Source organism: Eschrichtius robustus, chromosome 1, assembly GCF_028021215.1.
Source record: "Eschrichtius robustus isolate mEscRob2 chromosome 1, mEscRob2.pri, whole genome shotgun sequence".
NCBI classification, from domain to species: Eukaryota; Metazoa; Chordata; class Mammalia; order Artiodactyla; family Eschrichtiidae; genus Eschrichtius; species Eschrichtius robustus.
Window position 1 is genome coordinate 27,564,691 of NC_090824.1, and position 23,625 is coordinate 27,588,315.

The following is a 23,625-nucleotide window of genomic DNA, read 5'->3' on the forward strand; positions in this document are numbered from 1 at the left end:
GGGGGAAGGAGCCACCATGGACCCTGGCTGGGTGGCGGGGTGGCTGGGCTGACGGGGCCGCGGGCTGGCGTCTGAAGCGGGAGAGGCACAGCGCCGTCAGCGCCGCCCGGGACACGCAGGCGGGTCCCGCGGCCGCCGCCATGTCGGTGCTGGGAGAGTACGAGCGACACTGCGATTCCCTCAACTCGGACTTTGGGAGCGAGTCCGTGGGTGGCGGGGACTCGGGCCCGGGGCCCAGCGCTGGTCCGGGGCCCCGAGCCGGCGGCGGCGCGGCGGAGCAGGAGGAGCTGCATTACATCCCCATCCGCATCCTGGGCCGCGGCGCCTTCGGGGAGGCCACGCTGTACCGCCGCACCGAGGTAGCGGCCCCCGGCTCCGGCCGCCCCCACCCCGCCTGCGCGGCCCTGCTCTCCCTGCTCGTCGTCCTCGCTTAGTGTTAGGGCCCCGCAGGGTATTTGTCTCGGGGTCTTCATCACTCGTTCAACTCTCCACTAGGAGTTCGTTAGAGCATTGGTTTTACTGACTGGTCGTTTTTGTTTAAATCAGGCAACTGAGCAAGTCATTGAACCTTCTCTGAGCCTTAGTTTCCCCATCTGTAAATTGGAGTTAGTGATAGCTACGTACCTTAAACGTAATATTTATTTTTTAAGGTTATTTTGAGAATCGAACAAAGATACTTTGCAAACTGTAAATTAAAGTAGTTTATGAATGTGAGGTATTGTCAAAACTTCCTTCCTATTGTGCTGTACAGCTCTCCAGGGTCGAGGTGGAGAGGAGGGGATAGCTTCAAAATTCCCACATCCGTGGCAGCTCCCCTGCCTTTGCCATATCTTTATGTTCAGATATGAACACGCAGTTGGAGATTTTTCTTGAAGATCATGGGGAAGATTGTAACGTGTTAGTTTCTTCAGTGATTATCCAGCAGCGTTTATGCGTGGGAAATACTTTTTTATTTTGGTATATTCTAAGCCATTAGTTCTTAACTTTGGGAGGGCTAAGGACTCCTTTGAGAATCTAATGTAAACATGCCCTCCCCCCAGTCCACTACTGCACACATACAAGTCCTTTGAAGAGATTCGTGGATTACTGACCCTCAAGTTCAGAATGTATACTGATTAAAACCCTATAGTGGGGAGTCTACTTCCAAAAACTAATCATAACAGGGTTTGATCACTAAAGTCTTAAAACTAGTTTTAGAACAGGTAAGCATCAATGAGAACTTGCTGGGGTTGCTGAAGGTGATTGATCTATCAGTGATCTATCTGTCTGCAGTTCTGGTGTGTGTTCCAAGGTACTTTTAAGGCTAAAAGATGGAGGAGGAGAGAGGTGGTTGCAAGATTAATGTATAATGTTAGAGTTACTGTTAGTATTCTGTTTTCTTATTTGTACTCAAAATATGGGAATGAGGAGATGAGCTTTGGTATTCCTATTTTATAGTTAAAGAAACTAAGATAGTATATTTAAGGACTTGCCCGCTTAAATTAGAAGCAAATCCTGGGCTAGAATGGCGTTTCACATCTCCTTGTGCATGCCTTTCCATTATTATCATGTTGAACTTGATTACCAAGGTTCTTGTAAGTTTGATTGCGCTTTCCCTAAAATTGCACAGTATTATCCCTAACACCAAATGTTTATTACATCTGTGAATTTACAGGGGTATAATTAGAAGCAGCCCTTTCCCTCAAGAAGCGTGTATTTCATTGGGAAGACATGTTAGTCTTGTTAGTGACAAATAGCATTTAAGTTGTATGTGTATATAAGGGGAAAAGAATGGACAAATATTTTAGTGTGTGAGCTCTGAAAATTAAGGAAATGCCCAGTAGAAGGTTCATTGATCTTCCCCCAAAGTTTCAAAGGCCTAACGAAGCCATTCTAAAGGATAGGGAGGGTTATTTAGGTGGGGGTGCTCGCGGGCTGGGGAGCAGTATCTGTAAATAATTAGAGATATTATAAAACGGAGTGAATATTGGGAGCCACAGGTAAGTCTTCATGAATAGAGGAAAACGTGATAACATAAAAGTGACAGTAGAAACAGAGTTGCAGAATGGGACAGGGTGAGGAAACTGAACTCAGAGCCCTTAGACCTGGCTTATTCTTATCCAGAAAGGATAAATGAAAATCACTAGAGAAATCTAAATTTATAAAATTAGAGGCAATTTTAACGTTTCTATTTTACAAGAAACTGTGGTCAGCCATAGGTAACCATTTTCCTGTTCTCTTTCTCCAATACAATCCTCATCATGACTAGCAGTCTTTCATAATGTCCCTCAATGGAATCTTTGAGACCTACCTCCATCCCATATTTTTTACCTGGAATTGACATCATGTAAATTAAGTGTAGAAACAATGTAACAGCATCGTAATGCTTTCCCAGGCCTGCAGTAAATTATGTTGCTTGGTTGTATGCAGAACCTTTTAAAGTCTGTTCATGTTTAATGGAAAAAAAAGGAGTCAGTCTAGGAAGTCTTCTTTCTAGGCTTACAGATCTGGGTGTGGATTCATTCTCTGCCAGGCGCGAGGAAAACATGATAGCTCTATTACTGTGTTACAGGATGACTCATTGGTCGTGTGGAAGGAAGTTGATTTGACCCGACTGTCTGAGAAGGAACGTCGTGATGCCTTGAATGAGATTGTTATTCTGGCGCTGCTGCAGCATGACAACATTATTGCCTACTACAATCACTTCATGGACAACACCACCCTGCTGATTGAGCTGGAATATTGTAATGGTAAGGTAGAATTCAGTGGGACTTCCTCCAGTGAGACATTCTTGTGCTTATACTTACCTTAAGGGGGAGAGAAAAAGAAGATGCATATACAAAGAATAAGAACTTTAAATGGATTTCTAGAGTTTAAGAGAAATAGTTCAGGCCCTGGAGAGTTTTGAAATGATCTACAAAATGAGGGGAGGGATTTTTCCCCTGCATACTCAAATTCTCCTTTGTGATGATAATTCCATCTTCAAATTACTTGTTCAGTTGAATTTTACATTCATTTTTCAAGGTTTTTTTCCTTATGAAATGACATTAGTCAGGCATTAGAGACGTAGCATGGTTTGACACTTGATATAATATATAATGAAGTGACTTGATATATAATGAAATCTTGTAGGTAATATTTATTTATATTGACTTCAGCTAAAGCCATCCTATTGAAAAGTGGTTCAAAGATCATAGCTGACTGAAAATGAAAATGATTTCTTTGAACCCTTTTGCTTGTAAAATAGCAGTATAGCCTGTTTGTTAAGAAAATAGACGCTGAACCCATCTCCTAAGCTTCACTACTTTTTAGCTCTGTTATCTTGCATGAGCAACTTAACCTCTCTGTGCCTCAGCCTCCTTATCTTAAGTGCGCTTGTTGATAAGCAATAGTTACCTCCTAGGGTTGTTGTATGAAATGAATATGTAAAGCTCCTAGCATAGTACTTGATATGTAGCAAATTTTTGATAAATACTGTACAAGCTATTATCCTTATTACGTAAGAGAACCCCCAAAGCCCTTTCCTGAGCTGCATGCTAAAGAGGTCCCAGCATATTCTTGACTTAAATCTCTTAAGAGAAAGCTCCTAGACTTCTAACTTTCTTACTGGATTCTTGTGTACCATGATTGTTCCTTTGTTCAACCCTAAATGTATGAGATTATATTAGAAATTTTTGAAGTAGCAGAAGCCTCAAGTAGCTAACTTCCTTTGTGGTTAGGAGGAACTAGAACGAATGGTGTATTTATTGAAACTCTGAGTTACTAAATTGCAAGGGGAAAAAAGTTGTGAAACTGAACCAGGACTACAGTGTAAGTTACAGCTGCAGGTAGGAAATAAAATGAACCATCATCATTTGCAGTCTGTATTACTTGATAATGAAAGGGAGAAGCAAATTCAGACTTACTCTGCAGGAAGGAGTTAGTGAAGGGAGTAATGATTGGAAACAATCTAGAGTCTACCCTAAATTTTGGGAAACCTTTTCAGCGTGAAGTGGAAAGAAAAAGAAGTTGATGATATATACCTATATATACAAAACATCACATCACAGCTGTAACCCAAATGTTCTAATAGTCACACTGAGAGAGTTGTTACCAAAATATTGCAGATTCCCTTAAAAGGAGTTTTGGAAAAGAAAATCATCTGATTTTGAAGACTTTCAAAGTAATTTTATAAATTAGGGTACTATAGAAAGTGTCTTTACTCTCATCGTTTCTAAAAATGCTGTACTTCCCGTTTTCGTATTGAGTCTCTTCTGTTAGGGAGGGGAATCTCTGAAGACTATTTCAGATATAGTCCTTGACAGATGGGAAGAATTTTGTACCCATGTACCCAAGAGCTGAGAAAGAAGAAGGGGAATCTTTGAAGAGGAAGCAGAATCCTTCACTTACTGTGGCACCTGTTAAAATCCTAGGAGCGTTGATCTCTATTGAGCAATTCAAACCTGTTTCTTGTTTATTGCAGGAGGGAACCTATATGACAAAATCCTTCGTCAGAAGGACAAGTTGTTTGAGGAAGAGGTAATTCATATTTCTGTGGAAAGAAGCTAGAATTGTAATGTTGTGATTCTTGCATTCTAGTTCTGTATTTACTCTTACAACAATGAAGAGTGTTTTTTTCCTTTTATTCAGACTCCTTCCAGGCTCTGATTGATATTCATGAGAAGGGAAACCTCTAACAAGGAAGCTGTCTATAGCTGCTTCCTAAATGGTTTACCTCCACATCATGATTCTCTATGAGCTTTCTTTCCTGGTTCTATTACTGCATACTGGTATGCCCAGTTTTCTATACCTTTGCATTCTTCCTGGATTTCTTTCCACAAGTCTGCTTCATCATACTATATAACAATATTGGAACTATTTTATAATGATCTGCTTTTTTTTTTTTTTTTAAACCCCTTCCACTTTTCTTTGCCTACTCAACCTACAAGCAAGAAATGTCAAGTCATGTTGAATCATAACCTCTGGTTGCAGCTTCATTTGTTTTGTGTGTTCGAGTGTGTGTGTTTATTTATATGGTTTTTTTGGTTTGTTTCCAGTCCAAGTATAATTTATATTTTCTCTGCAGATGGTGGTATGGTACCTATTTCAGATTGTTTCAGCAGTGAGCTGTATCCATAAAGCTGGAATCCTTCATAGGTAATGAGTGAAAGAATGTGGGATGTATTCCTTTCCACCAATCCAACCCTCACCTTGGGTACCTCCCATCAGCACTATTATTTTCTTGATTAAGCAGTCAAGGCTTTTCCGTTGATATAATTTAGGAAGGAAACAGTGAGTAATGAGGGGCGTTATCTTCACTTCCTAAAGTTAAACTGTTTGTGATCTAGGAAGAACCTCCTCAATAACTAAGTACTGCTCAGTCATCTCTTTAAGAAGTATTTTAGAGGTGAGTTCATTAATTCATCAGTAAAGCCTAGAAAGCCACTATAAAAGTGGTATTAGATTGGTTGGAACTCATAGTAAATGTTTTCTCTGAGCAATAAAATGGGCAATTGTTTTTAATTTTATAATTAAGTCTTTTAATTTAAGTAAAAAGGGCTTCCCTGGTGGCTCAGCGGTTAAGAATCCGCCTGCCAATGCTGGGGACACGGGTTCAAGCCGTGGTCCGGGAAGATCCCACATGCCACGGAGCAACTAAGCCCGTGTGCCACAACTACTGAGCCTGCGCTCTGGAGCCCGTGAGCCACAACTGCTGAGCCCACGTGCCACAACTACTGAAGCCCATGCGCCTAGAGCCCGTGCTTCGCAACAAGAGAAGCCACCGCAATGAGAAGCCCGCACACCGCAACATAGAGTAGCCCTCGCTCACCACAACTAGAGAAAGCTCGCATGCAGCAACGAAGACACAATGCAGCCAAAAATAAATAAATAAATAAATAAATAATTTAAGTAAAAAGCTTACGCATTTTGTACAATTAAGTATGCAGTTTTACCAGAGCTTTGGCCAGGGGAAACAGCTTTCTATTCACTTCTAGCTATAGGAGAGAACCATTATAAGAACATTTCCACGTCATTATACCCTGCTTAAGTGAGTCATGGATCATTGTTAGAGATTAATGTTAATACACTAGCATTTCCCTTTTTATTGGTTTGTCCATGCAGTTACCATATATTTCTTGATAGCTGTCAAGTGGCTACAGTTGTGTATTGTTACTTTCCTTTTGACAAAGAATATTGTTCTGTTTTTTTCACATCTTTCAGTAAAGGAAGCCAGAGTATGAACTAGACACAGTTTATTTGTGTTACTTATGGTCAGTTCATGTTTAGAAAGATAGACAGTGATTTTATTTAGGTGACCTACATAGCCTAATCATTTTGCTGCTGGGATGTGCTATCTCTTCTGTTCTCTTGCCTTAACAAATTTGAAACTTTGGCACCAACCAAGTGTTAAAATTGCCTTGATAATCACTTATTTCAAGGCACAAGTGTTAATTGAAGAGGCACCTAGGGCACCATTTTTTTTTTTTTTTTGGTCTGACCCTCTCAACTTTTCCTAACGACTTCAGTGTTTTGAGGGACATGCCTGTGCTGCAAAGCCATGGAGGATGAAGTTAATTCTCTGCCTCCACTCCCCCAAGTCCCCTTCTCAATGTTAAAATGTATGAGAAAGTGATGACCACTCTTTGGGATCCCGTAACAGCCTGAGCAGTGGTAACACACTCTTTTTATTTTGTACTAATTTTGGGCGGGAAGGGGGATGAGATAAAATAGTTGAGTATATGGGTTTAACATACAGCATCTTTTTTTTTCAGAGATATAAAGACATTAAATATTTTTCTGACCAAAGCAAACCTGATAAAACTTGGAGATTATGGCCTAGCAAAGAAACTTAATTCTGAGTATTCCATGGCTGAGACAGTAAGTATGTGTTATCCTTGACTTGGTTGGTTTTGTTTTGTTTTGTTTTTTGGTGGCGCTGCGCGGCATTTGGGATCTTAAGCAAAGTCCTAACCACTGGACCGCCAGGGAATTCCCCCCCGACGTAGCTTTTTTCTTTTCCTTTCCTGCACTGTGAGATATAACTATACCCCCTAAATTTTGCACACTTTTCTCAATATTTTTGCAAGTTCTCCATACTTATAAAGCAAGTCTTCAGTAGTCTTTTTCCTGGACCCACTAACAGTCATTTACATGCTCAGGTGTTTTTTCAAGAGCCATTGTCCACATAACAGCTCTGACATCATTGCCCTTTCCAACACTGACTAGAGACTTTTCTAAAAGCAATAAAATACTTTACCATTTTTTCCAGCCTAGGATCTTTAGTAGATTTCACTTTATCTCTCATTTAATGTTTGTTTTTAGGGTGTTAGACATCTCTTGTGTTTCCTTTGAGTTTTTTCTGGTTCAGAAACCCTATATTACAAATAAAGGCTGATGCCCAGAGAACAATCTCATCTTTAATATGATACACACTCTGAACCGCAGAGCTCCCTTCTTACCTGATCCTATGAAAGACCATTTGTGAAGAGTAGACATAAGCTGATCTTTAAAGACAGTGATCTGACCCTTCTAGGACTTATAAAACCCAATTATTACTCTTCTGGTTTCACAATGCTTTGTCTTTAAAAGAACTTGAAAATGTAAATTAATAAAATTAATTTTGTCCTGATGATTATTTTTGATAATGTTGAGATGTGCCTGCAAGCAATCTAGAAACATCCAAGGATACTGATAGCCAAGGTTGGGAGTCGGCTTCAGGGACTCAGTTTGCTTGTATGACGGTGCCATATTGAGTTTCTGAGGAAGTAGTCATGTTGTTGCATGGATTTTTCTCATCAAGAGTAATCCGATAAAACCAAGATTTAACTTTTTTAAGCCAGTTAAATGCAAAGAAGGAACGATATGAAAATGTATAAATGCCATGTAAGCCATCTGAAAAACTGCTTTGCCTTGCTGATGAAAGATGGCTATCAGTTTTATTAGAATTTCCAGGGTACTCATTGTCTCTCATCTTGGGAGAGGCTGACCTCCATTCAGGGCATTTTTTTTCCTTCCAACACGTTCTTGAACTCAGAAGGTCTTTTTAAATTTGGAAGAAATTCACTAGCTGTGTTAGTATTACAAATGTTAAATTGAGCCATTTACAAAGTTTCACTACTTTGCATTTCAGTTAGAACTTTTTATCCGTTTATTCAATTATCATCTCCCCACTACCAGTTTTTTTTTTCCAATAGTGAACTTTTACCAAGTATGCTTTTTACAAAATCTGTGAAGTCTTCAGTGGGTCTTGAATGCCTGAATCCTCTGTGATCCAGGAATCACAGAGCTTTTCTGTCTCCCAAATTACCATAGGCCTTTACCACAGAGATTGTCCCTTTATAATTGGCCCAAGAGATCTGATATGAATAAGATTTCTCCTCATAGTGGCATCATCTCATAAAAACCATTTTGGGATATGCTGATGAATGTTTTGTAATGGTTATCACTAGTTCTAGGAAATTTAATTTAGTTGTTGAAATATTAATATAGTTACCTCAGAAAAGAAGTCATTTTTTGATTGCTTTCTTTGTTGTTCAGCTTGTGGGAACTCCATATTACATGTCTCCAGAGCTCTGCCAAGGAGTTAAATACAATTTCAAGTCTGATATCTGGGCAGTGGGCTGTGTCATTTTTGAACTGCTTACGCTAAAGAGAACGTTTGATGCTACAGTAAGTTGATGTATTATCCCTGCATTGTCCTTGCAAATGGTACAGCTTGGTTGAGAGAATCAACTTTATCTGTGAGCTTCTGATTTCTTGAACAGAAATCAGCTGTAGGAAAAATAACCAGTATTCAGGCACTGGCTTAGTAGTGTATTACTAAAATTCTATAGACAAGATTTATTTCCAACTTGAATTCCCCACTGAAATAATCATAATCAAGTAGTTTGAGCATGGTCCTTGAATCCGTTGACTGTAGTTTTAAAACTGGCTCTAGGATCGACTGTGTGATGCAGCAATTTAGATAAGCCATTTCATTTCTTACGCTTCAGCTACATCGTTTTATAAAAGCTAAGGCAAGTTATATAATACTCATTAAAGTGTTTTGATCTTTTTTTATGAAAAATTACACCCTGACTCTTACTAAAGATTGCTACTGTTTTATAAACAACAAATCCCTTTAAGTCTCTTTTCTTCTTAAGTAAAGCCCAGTATAAAGCAGTGCTTCTCAAACTTTAATATACATTGGAAATCACCTGGGCATCTTGTTAAAATGCAGACTCTGTTTTAGTGTATCTGGAGCGAGGCCTGAGATTCTGCATTTCTGACAGACTCCCAGATGATGCTGATGCTACTCGTCCATGGATCACAACCTGAGTAGCACAAGTGGATTCACATCCAATATCCTCTGCAAGCCAGATGTGAGAACTTAGGCAAATCACTTCATCTCTTTCATCCTCTATTTCATTAGCTATAACAAGGGAAAAAATACATATTCCTCTCATAGAGATGCTCTGCTAATGGATATGAAAATGCAAATGTAAGATAATGCAGAATTCTTTGGCCTTTTATGAGACCTGTTTATTTTTCTGAGTCCTGAAGTTTATTCTGATCTATCATCTAGTTCTCTTAAATAACATAGTGGAAGGAAAATGAGTTTTGGAGTCAGATAGACTTTGGTTGAAATTATGCCTCCATTTTTTACTATCCGTGTAGTCTTGGGCAAGTTACTTTACGTCTCTGAATTGGTAATGATAACCTTGCATGTTGTTTGCAAGGGTTAAAAAACATATGTGCAACTTATGTTTCTATTGGTCTCAGTAAAGGTGTGGTGGCACTGTTATAATAATTTCTTATCATTATGAACTTATTATTCATTGCCTTGTCTGTTACAGCAGAGTATCACCTGTATAACCATTATTAGGATATATAAATTAGGAGGCAAATTAGTTGGCAAAGGACATACTTAAAGCCAAGAAGCATAGCTAACCTTGCTTTCCTTTTTCTTAGGATTCAGTTGAAGGGTCAGATTATAATATACTCTGAGTATTATTCTATTGGTCACATAGTCATACCCCATGTTGGCCAGTTGGCTTCATTATCTGACAGCAGTAGTGCATCCCTAACCATTTCTTGCTGATGTATACCAACAGTTGTAAAAAGAAGTCAGACCCAATTCAGAACTATTGCCATTTCTTTATATGATAGTCACAGACATCTCAAAGCCCCTACTGGTAGATTATAATGTCACCTTTATATAACCAAGGACAATACAATAATCATTTTCTCATAGAACCCACTCAACTTGTGTGTGAAGATTGTACAAGGAATCCGGGCCATGGAAGTTGATTCTAGCCAGTACTCTTTGGAACTGATCCAAATGGTCCATGCATGCCTTGACCAGGTAAGCGTGACTTAACATATTGATTTCAGTTCAGTGCTTTCCCTTCCAGCCTCAGTGTTTGGAGTATGGCATAGATGAACCTGCACAAAACCACGTCCACTTCCCCAGGGTAGGATGTATTTGTGGCTATATCCGGGAGAATAGGCATTGGCAGTTCATGATAGTTGTGTGCTTCAGCCAACAAATTCTTCCTTTACTAATTTGCGAAATGAATTTACCATCTAAATTGTGCTCCATTTTTTATGATCAAGATTAATTTTTTAAAATTGATTTTATAAAATAATAGAGGTAATTTAGAATTCCTAATGTGCAGAATGTATACAGTTCTAAATGTCACAGTTGCCTTGCAGTGCAGTTCTAGGTCAGTATTATTCAAAGGTGGTCCAGGAGCCACAGGCATTAGAATCGCCAGGGGATGGGGGATTTTTACAAGAAGAAAATGAAGATTCCTGGGCCCCACTCCAGACTGACTGGATCAGAATCTCTGTGGATAAAGCCCAGAAATCTTTATTTGTAACAGGTACTCCAGGAGATTCTTATGTACTATGTATACTGAAATTTGAGAACCACTGCCCTAACAGTTAAAACAAGTGAGGAAGGTGCATTCTCATTCACATATAAGTGTTGATGATAGTGAGCATGAAGCATGGAATGTGACATAAGAAATAGGTTTTTTGAAACAGAAGGATGATATACAGTGATCTTTGAATAACAAACCTACAGCCTTCTAAGAGGAAGTAAATGTGTCTTTAGATCCCATTTTGCCCATTCCATTTATTTATTTATTTATTTATTTATTTATTTATTTATTTATCTAAATATTTATTTATTTATTTATTTTGGCTGCACCAGGTCTTCATTGTGACGTACGGGATCTTCATTGCGGCATGTGGGCTTAATTGGGGCACATGTACTCTTAGTTGCGGCATGCACACTTCTTAGTTGCAGCATGCATGCAGGATCTAGTTCCCCAACCAGGGATCAAACCCGGTCCCCTGCATTGGGAGCATGGAGTCTTACCCACTGGACCACCAGGAAGTCCCTTGCGCATTCCCTTTAAGTTAAAACTAACCCACTGATACTTTTTAGGATCCTGAGCAGAGACCCACTGCAGATGAACTTCTGGATCGCCCCCTTCTCAGGAAACGCAGAAGGTAAAGAACAAAGAAGTTGCTACATTTTCTTTCTGTAGATGGCTGACTGACTATTAGAAGCCTGACCAGAGTACTACAAAGAGAGGGTGGTGTTTCCTGACTTTGCCACTCTGCTGCTATTTTCTTCCAACATCTCTGCTTTCATTGCTTGATGTAGTTCCTGACTTTCACCTCCTTAACCTGTGCTACTTTGTTCTAAATTGATACTGATGAGACCCTAGAGCCCTTCACTCCTCCCCATCTTCTGTGAGTTCTAATCTAGAGTTTGGGCACTAGAGTGTAGTAATTAAGAGAGGAGGGCTCTGGACTCAGACATCCTTATGTTTGTATCTGAGTTGTGTCATTATCTTTGTCAAGTTATTTAACATCTCTGTCCCTTAGTTTTCTCTATAAAGTGAGGTAGGGTGAGGATTAAAGGAGGTAATGCATATAAAGTGCTCAGCCCAGGGCCTGGCACAAGGTGCTCAACAATTGTTGGATAGTAGTGTGGGTTTGGACCAGGCCTTTGCTTTTTAGTGCATTTGTTTAGATGGTAGATTGCAATTGGATGGGTCCTCTTCAGATACCTTTTGCCCGTTTCCTGTAGTCGAGGTTGATTGATTCCTGACAGGTTATTTCCTGAGGTTTATTTAGTGTTAAAGGTCTCTAGAGGTAGGAAGAAGGTCCTTTATCCCTCACTTTTTGTAGGAGGCTTCAAACCCTAACTCAAAGGAAGAGGTGTTCTTCATCCTTCTTAAATGCTCTAGTCTCTGTTTCATCCTATTATACTATTTTTGCCTAACAACCCTTCTTCCTCCTCTACCAATTCTTTGTTTTTGAGTCTTCCCAATATTCAAACATGCACTGTGCTCTTTTTCAAGTGTTGCCCTTAGATGCATTAAGTGTATACCTAATTCCATAATCTCTGCTGTTTGGTCAGTAACCTTTATTCTGTTGTATTAAATTAATCTTTTCTGGTTCTCCAGTTGATCTCCAGCCAGTGTTTTAGTGCATAGAATTATGTATAATACTCCAGATACAGCACTGTAACCTTCCATTTATGTTCTATTCGTATTCAGGCAATATCACCCTCTAGGGCTGGTTAAGCATATTCTAATTCTTTATCTGGCTTATTTTCCAACAATATAATCACTGTTTAAATCTCTTATTTAAATATTTCCATTGATAATGCAATTTTTATTGAGAGAGTTGGAGATTTACATGTAGTACTTTGTTAGAACTTTGTTCTTTGATGGAAAAACAGAAGACAAAGAGCTTTCCAGATAAAGCACAGACACAGGGAATTGTGGAAGTATTCAGGAAGCACTAAGTCCTGTTTGGCTAGAGGTTCTAGACCTGGCGTTCTCAATAGCAACACCTCAGGAACTTTAAAGAAAATGCTGATTCTTAAGCACCACCCCAGGTCTTCAGCTATAATTGATTTAGGCAGAATGAGAACCCTGAGTTAGAACATGGGAGCGGATACAGGGAAGGAAGGCTGGAAAGGTAGGCAGAGAATGTTGAATGCCAGATGAAGGAATCTGTGCTTTATTCAAGGAATAGTACGGAAGTGTTGGATATTTATGAGAGGGCAGTTCATGTGATGAGAGATGCGCCTTAGGAAGAGTTATTTAGCAGTACTAATATCAGTGTTAAATCAGTATAGGACTGATTAAAGTGGATTAAAACTGTGGTGAGACCAATTAGGTGCTACCACAGCCCAGTTGGGAAGTAAAGCTGCCCAGAACCAAGGTGGTGAGACTGGGAAGGAGACGTGAGTAAAAGGGCATTGTATAAGTAGAATCTATAAAACTTGAATATTGAAGAAAGGAAGACAGCTGAGTCCAAAACCACTGAAGTTTTAAACCTAGTTCACTGGGAGAATAGAGGGTGCCCGCTATAGAATTAGGAGAGTCAGAAAGAAAAGCTGTATTGGAAAAAGATAATGAGCTGAGCTTTAGAGATGTTGAGTTTAGGGAGTCAGTGAGCAGACTAAAGGAAGATGTCAGCAGGTTCCTAAAATGAACATCAGAGGTTCTCAAGGCTCTCTGGTCCGGCCTGGAACATTCCTCAGAGACAGAAAACAAATGGCCCCAGACTACTGGCCCCCTTGTATTTAATGAATTGTCTAATGCTAGGCCTATAGAACTGTTTCAGTTGTATCGAAGTACTTTCCTAAAAGTATTGTAACCTTGTGGGAGGCATATGGTTTATAGAAGATTAAGTCTGTGAAAGGTTTTAAAGAGACACTAGTGCAATATAGGAACCTATTATTTCTCTCATGTATCTTTGCTTTTCTTTTGGTAGAGAGATGGAGGAAAAAGTCACACTGCTTAATGCACCTACAAAGAGACCAAGGTAATGCTCAAGAGACTCTTGAAAAGTAATATATCTTAAATTACCACCAGGGGGTCTTTCCTTCTTGGGTCTGGACATTGTTTGATCCCAGTAAGAAGCCTTTGGCATCCTTTCAGAAGGCAACATCTGCTTAAATGTCAAATAGTCATGTCAGAGAAAAAGAAAGCTATAATTTTACCCTCATGCTAAAGTGGACATCATTATCATGATGAATGTTGAAAAGTTGAAAAGTGTAGGTGTTATGGATCAGACTGCTATCTGATCTGGCTGAGCTGTGATGAAGCCTTAAGGCAGGAATTGCAAAGCCTGCTATGATAGAGGGTTGAAATAAGTTGTCGAGAAAGAACATACTTTCTCATACCATAATTGGCAGTTCTCAGGGAAAAGACTGGAAGCATTTTTCTTTGATATAATTTTTATGTTAAATGTTCCTTTGTTCTGGGGGTTGTCGGCAGGTCAAGCACTGTGACTGAAGCACCCATTGCTGTGGTAACATCCCGAACCAGTGAAGTCTATGTTTGGGGTGGTGGGAAATCCACTCCCCAGAAACTGGATGTCATCAAGAGTGGCTGTAGTGCCCGGCAGGTGTGTGCAGGGAATACCCACTTTGCTGTGGTCACAGTGGAGAAGGAACTATACACCTGGGTGGTAAGTGAAAGCTACGTACTTTAGAACAGTGACGTGCGCCTCATTGTTTACTGGGCCCAGGATGTCTAAGAATTTTGTTGGTTGAACATGTGCTGCAGAAGTGGCAGCATGGGATGATGGGATGTAAGCTCTTTTGAGAGTAGGGATTTTGTCTTTTTAGTTCACTGATGTATCCCCAATGCCTGGTACATGTTAAGTCGCTTATAAATGTTTTTTGAATGAATGAATGAAAGAGAGAGAAAGAAGGAGAGAAAGAATTAAAAGGCTTGGACTCAGGAGATTGGATTGTCATTTACCACTGGGTGATTTCAGAAGGTCAGTTAATTACTCTGTTCTATTACCATGCATTTCAGAGCAACTCATACCTGTGAAATAGCTTTGTAAACAAATGAAGCAGTGTACCATGTCAGGAAAATTCTAAGACCTCCGTCAGTGATTGAAGGTGGAATATCTTGAGTAGAATTTTCCTTTGTTCACCTCTAGATTCTATCCTCTCTCTCACTTCGAACAAACTGCCTCTATTTGTTGTCTCTTTTCTTATCTCCCACTCATTCCTCATTCACCTACAGTGCAGCTTCTATCCCTCCACTCAATTGAAACTACTCTTGACAAAATGACCTATAAATTGTGAAAATAAAACAGATAGGTACACTTGAGTCTTTGCTTGATCTCCTGTAGTATTTGACATAGTTGGTCACTCCCTCCTTCTTGAAGCCTGGTCTTCCCTTGGCTTCCGCAAGAGCATGTTCTCTTGACTTTGCTCCTGTCTCTTCCGCTGTGCCTTCTCAGGCTCACTTCAGGCTGCTTTTTCTTTACCCGACCTTGTCTTACCTTAGGTTCTCGGTTCTTCCCACTCTTCCTCCTTCCTGCTCTTCCTCCTTCCTGAGGGAGCTCATTTTTTCCAGTAGTTTCAGATAACTTCTCCATGAGGACAGGCTTTATCCCCAGTGTGTGACAGAGTAGACACTCAACTATTGGATTGAGAGAAAGAATGAGTGATTTGGCCTCTGTTATAGAGTTTTAACTTGCTGTTATTTCCTAAAATCCTCTCACTTAAAGAACTAGTTTCTGGGGGGCTGCCAGAGGTGGATTGAAATTAGTGCCTTTAAAAACATTTGTGTAAGGACTTACAGTTGAGTTATTGAATGGGAAGAATTACTTATGTCTTTAAAACTGTTGAAAAGTCATGTAGGACTATTCTCAGTGCTTTATAGCAGCGTCTTTGATGTAACCAGATTCCTTATGATGGTTACGTATTTCAGGGAAACTGTGACCAAAATTTGTAAAACTTTTATAAGGATTTCCAAGAGGCTGTACTCCTGTAAAAAAACAATCAAATTAGACTGCATACAGAATTTTTTCATCATCACCCATAATTAAATAGACAGTTCACCTTAGACTTGAAGAAGAAAGACAAAATTGAGAATGGGTCCTTTTAAGGCCCGATGGATATCAGTCTGGATACTTTAAAAATCTTTATCTGTTGGCAGGGGTTTTTTACTATCTACCATTAAAAGGTTTAATCCTCTTACCTTTTTTTTTTTTCCCGTTTCTATATTTCCAACTGATTTTTTTCCTACTGTTTTTCTTAATAAGAAGTGATATTAAAGACTAGATTAAAGATTTGGCGTGAAAAGTTTAAAACTTCACAAGACCTATTTATTTCACAGAACATGCAAGGGGGTACTAAACTCCATGGTCAGCTGGGCCATGGAGACAAAGCCTCCTACCGACAGCCAAAGCACGTGGAAAAGTTGCAAGGCAAAGCTATCCATCAGGTGTCATGTGGCGATGATTTCACTGTCTGTGTAACAGGTAAGCCAGCAGCAGAAAGCACCCAGGTGCATTTAATGTGGGGTATTTTACTTAATTCTATGCAGTTTTAGTTGGGATTTTACAACAAAAGACAGTATCCAAAGAACCAAAGACAGTGAGCAAATATTATACACATTAATAACAACATGCCCAACTTGCTATAGCATTAGAGTAGTGATGAGCAAGGAGAAGGCAGATGGATAACAGAGAAGAGGTGGGATTAGGAGAAATATATCATATGTCCCAGTTGTGGGGGGAGCAGAAATAACCTCACTACCTAGCCAGGTGTAGATAACGCTGAATCAGGAATTGGGAGCTCAAATTTAGTTTGGGTCTTGCCATTACTCGCTTTATGATTCCTTGGTGCTTCCCTTTTTCTCTGTAAAATAGAGATGGCCCCGGTAAAATTTTAAGCCTCTTTAATATATCATCCCACCATTCTTTTTTTAACTGTTACTGTAACAGTACACATGACCCCCTAAATACCAACAACTCTAGGTTTGATAGACAGTCTATCAGATTTCTCTGATATAATCATCCCATGTGAGCTCATTGGCTGAGGTCATCCTCATTCCAGCCCTGCCCAGCTTTCTGATTAGACAAAATAAGTCATTCCTTTGATGGGTTCTGCTTTCCTTCCTTTCACAGATGAAGGTCAGCTCTATGCGTTTGGATCTGACTATTATGGCTGCATGGGCATGGACAAGATTGCTGGCCCTGAACTATTAGAACCCATGCAGCTGGACTTCTTCCTAAACAATCCAGTGGAGCAGGTCTCCTGTGGAGATAATCATGTGGTGGTTTTGACACGAAACAAAGAAGTCTACTCTTGGGGCTGTGGTGAATATGGTAGGTGTAGCCTTGACTCTGTCCACTTATTTCCAGGCGGACAACCTGACCTCATGCTTGTGTGCCTCTAAACACATCATGCAGCCTCTATTTAAGAAGTGTTAATTCAGTAAAAGAGAATCTTTTTTTTTTTTTTTTTTAATTTGTTTTTGGCTGCGTTGGGTCTTTGTTGCTGCGCGCGGGCTTTCTCTAGTTATGGCGAGTGGGGTCTACTCTTCGTTGCGGTGCGTGAGCTTCTGATTACGGTGGCTTCTCTTGTTGCAGAACACGGGCTCTAGGTGTGTAGGCTTCAGTAGTTGTGGCACATGGGCTCAGTAGTTGTGGCTCGCGGGCTCTAGAGTGCAGGCTCAGTAGTTGTGGCGCACGGGCTTAGTTGCTCCGTGGCATGTGGGATCTTCCCGGACCAGGGCTCAAACCCATGTCCCCTGCATTGGCAGGCAGATTCTTAACCACTGTGCCACCAGGGAAGTCCAGTAAAAGAGAATCTTATAGAATATTTTCATTGGGAAGGAAGCACTCATTTTATTTTATTTTTTAAGTTGAGAGGTATAGTAGATTTTATTTTATTTTCTTTTTTATTTATTTATTTATTTGGTTGCACCAGGTCTTAGATGCAGCAAGTGGGCTCCTTAGTTGCTGCTTGCCAGCTCCTTAGCTGCAACACGTGGGCTCCTTATTTGCAGCTCGCGGGCTCCTTAGTTGTAGCTCACCAGCTCCGTAGTTGTGGCATGCGAACTCCAAGTTGCAGCATGCACGTGGGATCTAGTTCCCTGACCAGGGATCCAACCCGGGCCCCCTGCATTGGGAGCGCAGAGTCTTATCCACTGCACCACCAGGGAAGTCCCTGGAAGCCCTCATTTTAATGATTTTCTTTCTTATGTGTGTCTCAGGAAGGCTGGGTTTGGATTCAGAAGAGGATTATTATACACCACAAAAGGTAAAATCAGAGGCAACTTCTTCCTAGAGCCTATCTAGGTCACACAGACTCCAGTAATATGTCCTCTTTACCTGACTCCTCATATCAAGGTGTTTATCCCTGAAATATTTCCTATCTGGGAGACTGACAATCCAGGATTCCTAATTTAGCACTATGTGGTCTTGTCATCTGACTAAATCATCAAAAGTTGCGAAAGAAGATGCAGCCACTGTGGACACTCTGGAGTCACATCTTGCTTGGGGATGAGCACTAAAATCAGAATGTATAATGAAGAAGTCACATCAAGCTAAACACACCCTGGATGGGAAATATTGGAAAGCAATAGAGTATCCCTTAACCCAGCACAGCCATTTCCCTTCCCCTTTCCACAGTTGGATACCAAATGAAGTAGTTGTTTGTATTTAGGGGTCATATTGTATGAAATGTAATATCTAATTCCTCTCAGTACTGCAAGAGCTGGCACTGTAAGAGCTGGCACGGGAGCTGAAACAAGCAGAGAGAGCACGGTCACATGCACCGTAGGACACAGGCTCACCCACTGTTCACTATTTACAATGTTTATTTACATTTTAAAAATTAACATATATCTGTGGGACCATTCTCAATCAATAGGATTCACAGCTATTCCTCTTCTCCTGAAAAGACTATAGGAGAAGGTTTGAGGTTTGAGTTTTCAGGTTTCACAGACATCCATCATGTCCCCCCACCATTCTTCAGCCCTGTCTAGTTAGCTGCAGAGGGATGTGAGCCTTCAGAAGTCTTGGCTGCTGCCTCAATCCTTGGTCACCTCACTTATTATATGACCAGACTGGCACCCCACAGGGCTACTGAGCTTCTTCTATAACTATCATGGGATCTCTGCATCTCAGAGGGCTAAATCAGTAATAGATTGAAGCTTCTCTTTTCCCAGTGTTTTCTGAGAAGTCTTCCTAAGTAGGACCTATTGCTAAAACTTTTAGCTGACCTGGAATTGCCTTCTTTTACTTTATTATAAAACTTGAGCTCCTTGTTGAAAACAGTAGCCTCTAAGCTGCTGGGCAAATCTGAAGAAAATAGAGCAACCTTTATTTCCTTGTAGTCATTCTGCTAAATGCAGAACATCATTTTTTAAAGAATTTGAGGGTTTTTCCCTAATACAAGTTATGTTTGGGAGATTTTTCTGATTTTTTTTTTTTTTCTTGCAGGTGGATGTTCCCAAGGCCTTGATTATTGTCGCAGTTCAATGTGGCTGTGATGGGACATTTCTGCTGACCCAGTCAGGCAAAGTGCTGGCCTGTGGACTCAATGAGTTCAACAAACTGGGTCTGAATCAGTGCATGTCTGGAATCATCAATCATGAAGTGAGTACCCCATTTGGTATCCTAAGTACATCATCAGAACTTCTCTAGGTTGGAATTTCTTTGGAAATGCTATTACTGGTTTGTGACCGTGGAATTTGACTTAAGAATAAAGTGACGATCTCACAGACCTTATGTCCAGTAAAGTAGCCAGCCACAAAAGTGTACATACTGTATGATGCCCATTATATGAAGTTTAAGAACAGGCAAAATTAACTTATGATGGCAAAAGTCAAAACAGTGGTTACTTCTGGGAAGAGGGGCATAGGTGTTAACAGAAAGGGTAGGAGGGATCCTAGGGTGATAGAAATGGTCTATATCTTGATCTGGATGGTAGTTTTACATTTATATACCTTTAGAAAAATGTATCAAGCTGTACGATATTGTATAGTACGTTATACCACAATAAGTAAAGTGACTACAAACAATCAGTGATGGAATTCAGATTCTACCTCATCACTGAAGTAGGTACAAGAAAATTAACATTATGAAAAGAAACATTTTTCCATGTATCACCTCTCTAGGGAGTTTTTATGATTACTCTCAAATCACTGATCCTATACAGGCTTATTAAATGTAATTACCATTCAACTCCTTCAAGAATGTCATAAATTCGCCACTGATATTAAGTACTAGTCCCCTCTTTGTGTTAGTATGATGAGTTTTTGTCATGTTCTAAAGAGTCATATTGAGACAAGTTTGCTGTCTCAATGGAAAAGATAAGAATTTTTAAGCAATCTCTAAAGTAGTGATTGTGAAATGGGAGAGTGCAAATTTGGAGCAGGTCTGGGGAGGGTGTCCATGTAGTTTGAAAAGGCATATTCAGAATTACCATTAATTGATTTGGGTTTTGTTGTAACATTGTGTTTGTTGTGAAATTTTAAACTTACATGGGAAGATTTATTTTTATGCTAATCTAAAGGGAACGTGGGTTTTAACAAGTTGAGAATGTTGTAGGTAAAATTAGATCACAGTAAACTGATGGGCTGGACAGAGTCTTCAGGATTTTAATTCCTTCCCCTGCTTTTGTTAGGTATGTCGATGTATAACCAAGACAAAAGTCAATGATTCTATCCTTATATAGATGCCTTCTGGGATGGAGAGTTCATGTTTTGCATACCCTAATTTAGGAATCTTAAAACTTTTGTGGTCAGAAAGTCCTGCCTCATACTAAATTCTCCGATTACATATTGAGCTTATTTCTTCTTTAATCTATTGGAGATGAAAAGCTACCTGGCACCTTCTTAATAACATGATTCGCTTGAAAGGCCTTTTGGTTACCACGACAACATTTTCAGCCTGTTTCCCCTCCATTTTTTACTTCATGAGTCTTTGCTTTGTGTTCTACCTTGTTTCAGGCATACCACGAAGTCCCCTACACAACCTCCTTTACCTTGGCCAAACAGTTGTCCTTTTATAAGATCCGTACAATTGCCCCAGGCAAGACTCACACTGCTGCTATTGATGGTGAGTTGATGTACGACTGTGTACACAGGCCTTAGTATTTCAGGTTCTTTTATTCTATCAAGTAGTAGCTCTTCTTAACTATATGTACATTCTCCTGATTTCCCCCCATCATCCAGTATTATCTTATTAACAAATTGGGCATTCGAATAAATGTTTTGTTGGTAATCATTGTAAGTATATAATCAATACATTCCTTAATGAGAATGCCATACCTATAATTTCTGGCAACTGCTATTTGTAATTAGCACCATCTATAAGTTTTCTAAGTTAAATAGTACCCATTTTCCACATTTAAAATAGAATATATAATATTGAGTCACTTCCTGGGTCTAATTGGTCATAGTTCTAGATGCCCTAGCTGCCCTAGGTCCAGGATTGTGTAGCTAGCTTTATATTTGTATACTCTAACAACCAGAAGCTAGTCTATGGGACTCTGCATTGTCTGCATTTTCCCTCTGTTTCATGACCCATTTGTACCTGGTTATTTATTTTTGCTTCTGTCTCAGAGCGAGGCCGGCTGCTGACCTTTGGCTGCAACAAGTGTGGACAGCTGGGTGTTGGAAATTATAAGAAGCGTCTAGGAATCAACCTGTTGGGGGGCCCCCTAGGTGGAAAGCAGGTGATCAGAGTCTCCTGCGGTGATGAGTTTACCATTGCTGCCACTGATGGTGAGTCTGTACATGTTATTTCAGGCTTTCTGGATAGATGGCTAAATTTTAATTTTTGCTTGCAAAAGAGGTGGACTGGTTATTTGTGTAGCTGGATCATATGTTTACTTTTTTATCTGTGTTAAATTGGTGGCCAATTTTTATGCCTGTGGAGCTTCATTAACTTTTCATGTGTCCAACATAGTGATTGCTGTAAAAAGGTCAGATTTCTAGAAAATGGCAAGTTAGTACTCTTAAATCCCTACTTTTTTTACTTTAACTTTTTTTGTACAATGTTTTAAGAATTATTAAATACTTATACATATACCTTGCCCAGTACCATGTTGGTTCCAATAAATGTTGGGTGGCTAGAGAGGAGAACAACATAATTTAACCTTGCTCCTTGGTTGGGGTCAGCTGCACTGCAGTGATGTCTTTAGGGACTGCTAAGGCTTGAAGGGCTATATACCATGTGTTTCTCAACTTTCTGAATTGGTCTAATGGAATTTTCTTCTCTCTTTCCTCTCAGCTATTTCTTCTCCTCAGCATCCTGCTCCTATCACCACTTCTTTTCTGCAGCTTCTGCTAGCCTTCACTCTCTTTCCTCTTTCTTGTGCTTTCATTTTTTCTTTTTTCTCTCTTCCTGTATCACCTTCTAAACTCTCTTGATTTTTGTAGCCACTTCTTTCTTGTGACTAGTGAACAACAAAAAAACATATTTCATCTTCTTATCTTTTGACTCATTTTGGCTTTTTTTGTTATTGCTCATGCTCTGGGATGTCTTTGTTTTCTTTCAGTCTGTGCCTGTCACTTACACAAGAGAGGTCCAGCGATAGTGTCAGATAAGTGATCTGTTACCATATTTAATTAAGTGAACCAGCCTTCAGAGTAGCACATTAACCTTCCCTGCTTGTCCCAAAACAAGTGGTTTTAGGGAACAGACTGGTTAGTTCAGGCTAGATAAATGGAAATGGTACCTAGAAAGACAGAATCAGGATGTCACTGAGGATTAAAAATAGTATAGCAAGTTCAGTAGCACTTTCTGACAGGGCCTCAGAGAGGTAATGTTTCTTCAGTATCTGTGTACTTCTCAAGTTAAACTTCAGAATGACGAGTATAGAGTTAGACTCTGTGTCTGGGCATATTACCTGTTGATAAATGTTCCTCTACTCCTCTGAACTGTACTTGATCACCTCATTCACATGGCAGACATAAACTGAGTGCCTGCTATGCTCCAGGTCCTCCTTTAGGCTCTGGGACTGTAGAAGTGAGTCTCAGTAAAGATAGAACCATCACATGATCCAGCAATTCCACTCCTGGGCATATATTCGAAGAAAAGGAAAACAGTAATTCGAAAAGATACATGCACCCCAGTATTCATAGCAGCACTATTTACAATAGCCAAGACATGGAAGCAACCTAAGTGTCCATCAACAGATGACTGGATAAAGAAGATGTGGTACATATATACAATGAATGGGATATTACCCAGCCATTACAAAGAATGAAATTCTGCCATTTGCAACAATGTGTATGGACCTAGAGGGTATTATGGTTAGTGAAATAAGTCAGAGGATGGCAAATACTCTATGTTATCACTTATATGTGGAATCTAAAAAATAAAACAAATGGATAAGTATGACAAAACAGAAACAGATGTACAGAGAGAGTGAGAACAAACTAGTAGTTACCAGTGGGGAAGAAGAAGTGGGGAGGGGCAAGATAGGGGTATGGGGTTAAAAGATACAAACTACTATGTATACCATAAATAAGCACCAAGAATATATTGAACAGCACAGGAAAATATAGCCATTATTTTATAATAACTTGAAATGGAATATAATCTATAAAAATATTGAATCACTATGTTGTATACCTGAAACTAATATAATATTATAAATCAACTATACTTCAATTTAAAAAAAAAAAAAGTGAGTTTCAGAAAGCCCCTGTCCTCAGGGAACTCACAGTCTAGTAGGGTAGGGGAGACATACGTATAAACAGATTAGTGCAGTCAGGTAGGTTCAGTGCCATGATTGTAGTATCCAAGTCTAAAGCCTGGAGTGTCCAGGGCTCAATCCTTCTCTCCCTTTCTTTTTTTTTTTTTTAATATTTATTTATTCATTTATTT

At 39.7% G+C, this 23,625-nt stretch overlaps 1 protein-coding gene across 2 annotated transcripts in view; it reads left to right on the forward strand.

The window, feature by feature from the left end:
• Nucleotides 1–23,625, forward strand: part of NEK9 (NIMA related kinase 9) — a 35,989-nt gene continuing 12,364 nt past the window's right edge. For both annotated transcript variants that reach the window (XM_068542328.1, XM_068542335.1), the window contains exons 1-16: nucleotides 1–359; nucleotides 2,552–2,729; nucleotides 4,442–4,497; nucleotides 5,045–5,115; nucleotides 6,732–6,837; nucleotides 8,497–8,628; nucleotides 10,193–10,303; nucleotides 11,393–11,457; nucleotides 13,744–13,794; nucleotides 14,250–14,442; nucleotides 16,113–16,257; nucleotides 16,906–17,106; nucleotides 17,997–18,043; nucleotides 19,228–19,383; nucleotides 20,739–20,847; nucleotides 21,354–21,515. In XM_068542328.1, coding sequence (XP_068398429.1) covers nucleotides 141–359; nucleotides 2,552–2,729; nucleotides 4,442–4,497; nucleotides 5,045–5,115; nucleotides 6,732–6,837; nucleotides 8,497–8,628; nucleotides 10,193–10,303; nucleotides 11,393–11,457; nucleotides 13,744–13,794; nucleotides 14,250–14,442; nucleotides 16,113–16,257; nucleotides 16,906–17,106; nucleotides 17,997–18,043; nucleotides 19,228–19,383; nucleotides 20,739–20,847; nucleotides 21,354–21,515 — 2,002 coding nt within the window. In that variant the 5' untranslated portion in view covers nucleotides 1–140. The remainder of the gene's footprint in view (nucleotides 360–2,551; nucleotides 2,730–4,441; nucleotides 4,498–5,044; nucleotides 5,116–6,731; nucleotides 6,838–8,496; nucleotides 8,629–10,192; nucleotides 10,304–11,392; nucleotides 11,458–13,743; nucleotides 13,795–14,249; nucleotides 14,443–16,112; nucleotides 16,258–16,905; nucleotides 17,107–17,996; nucleotides 18,044–19,227; nucleotides 19,384–20,738; nucleotides 20,848–21,353; nucleotides 21,516–23,625) is intronic.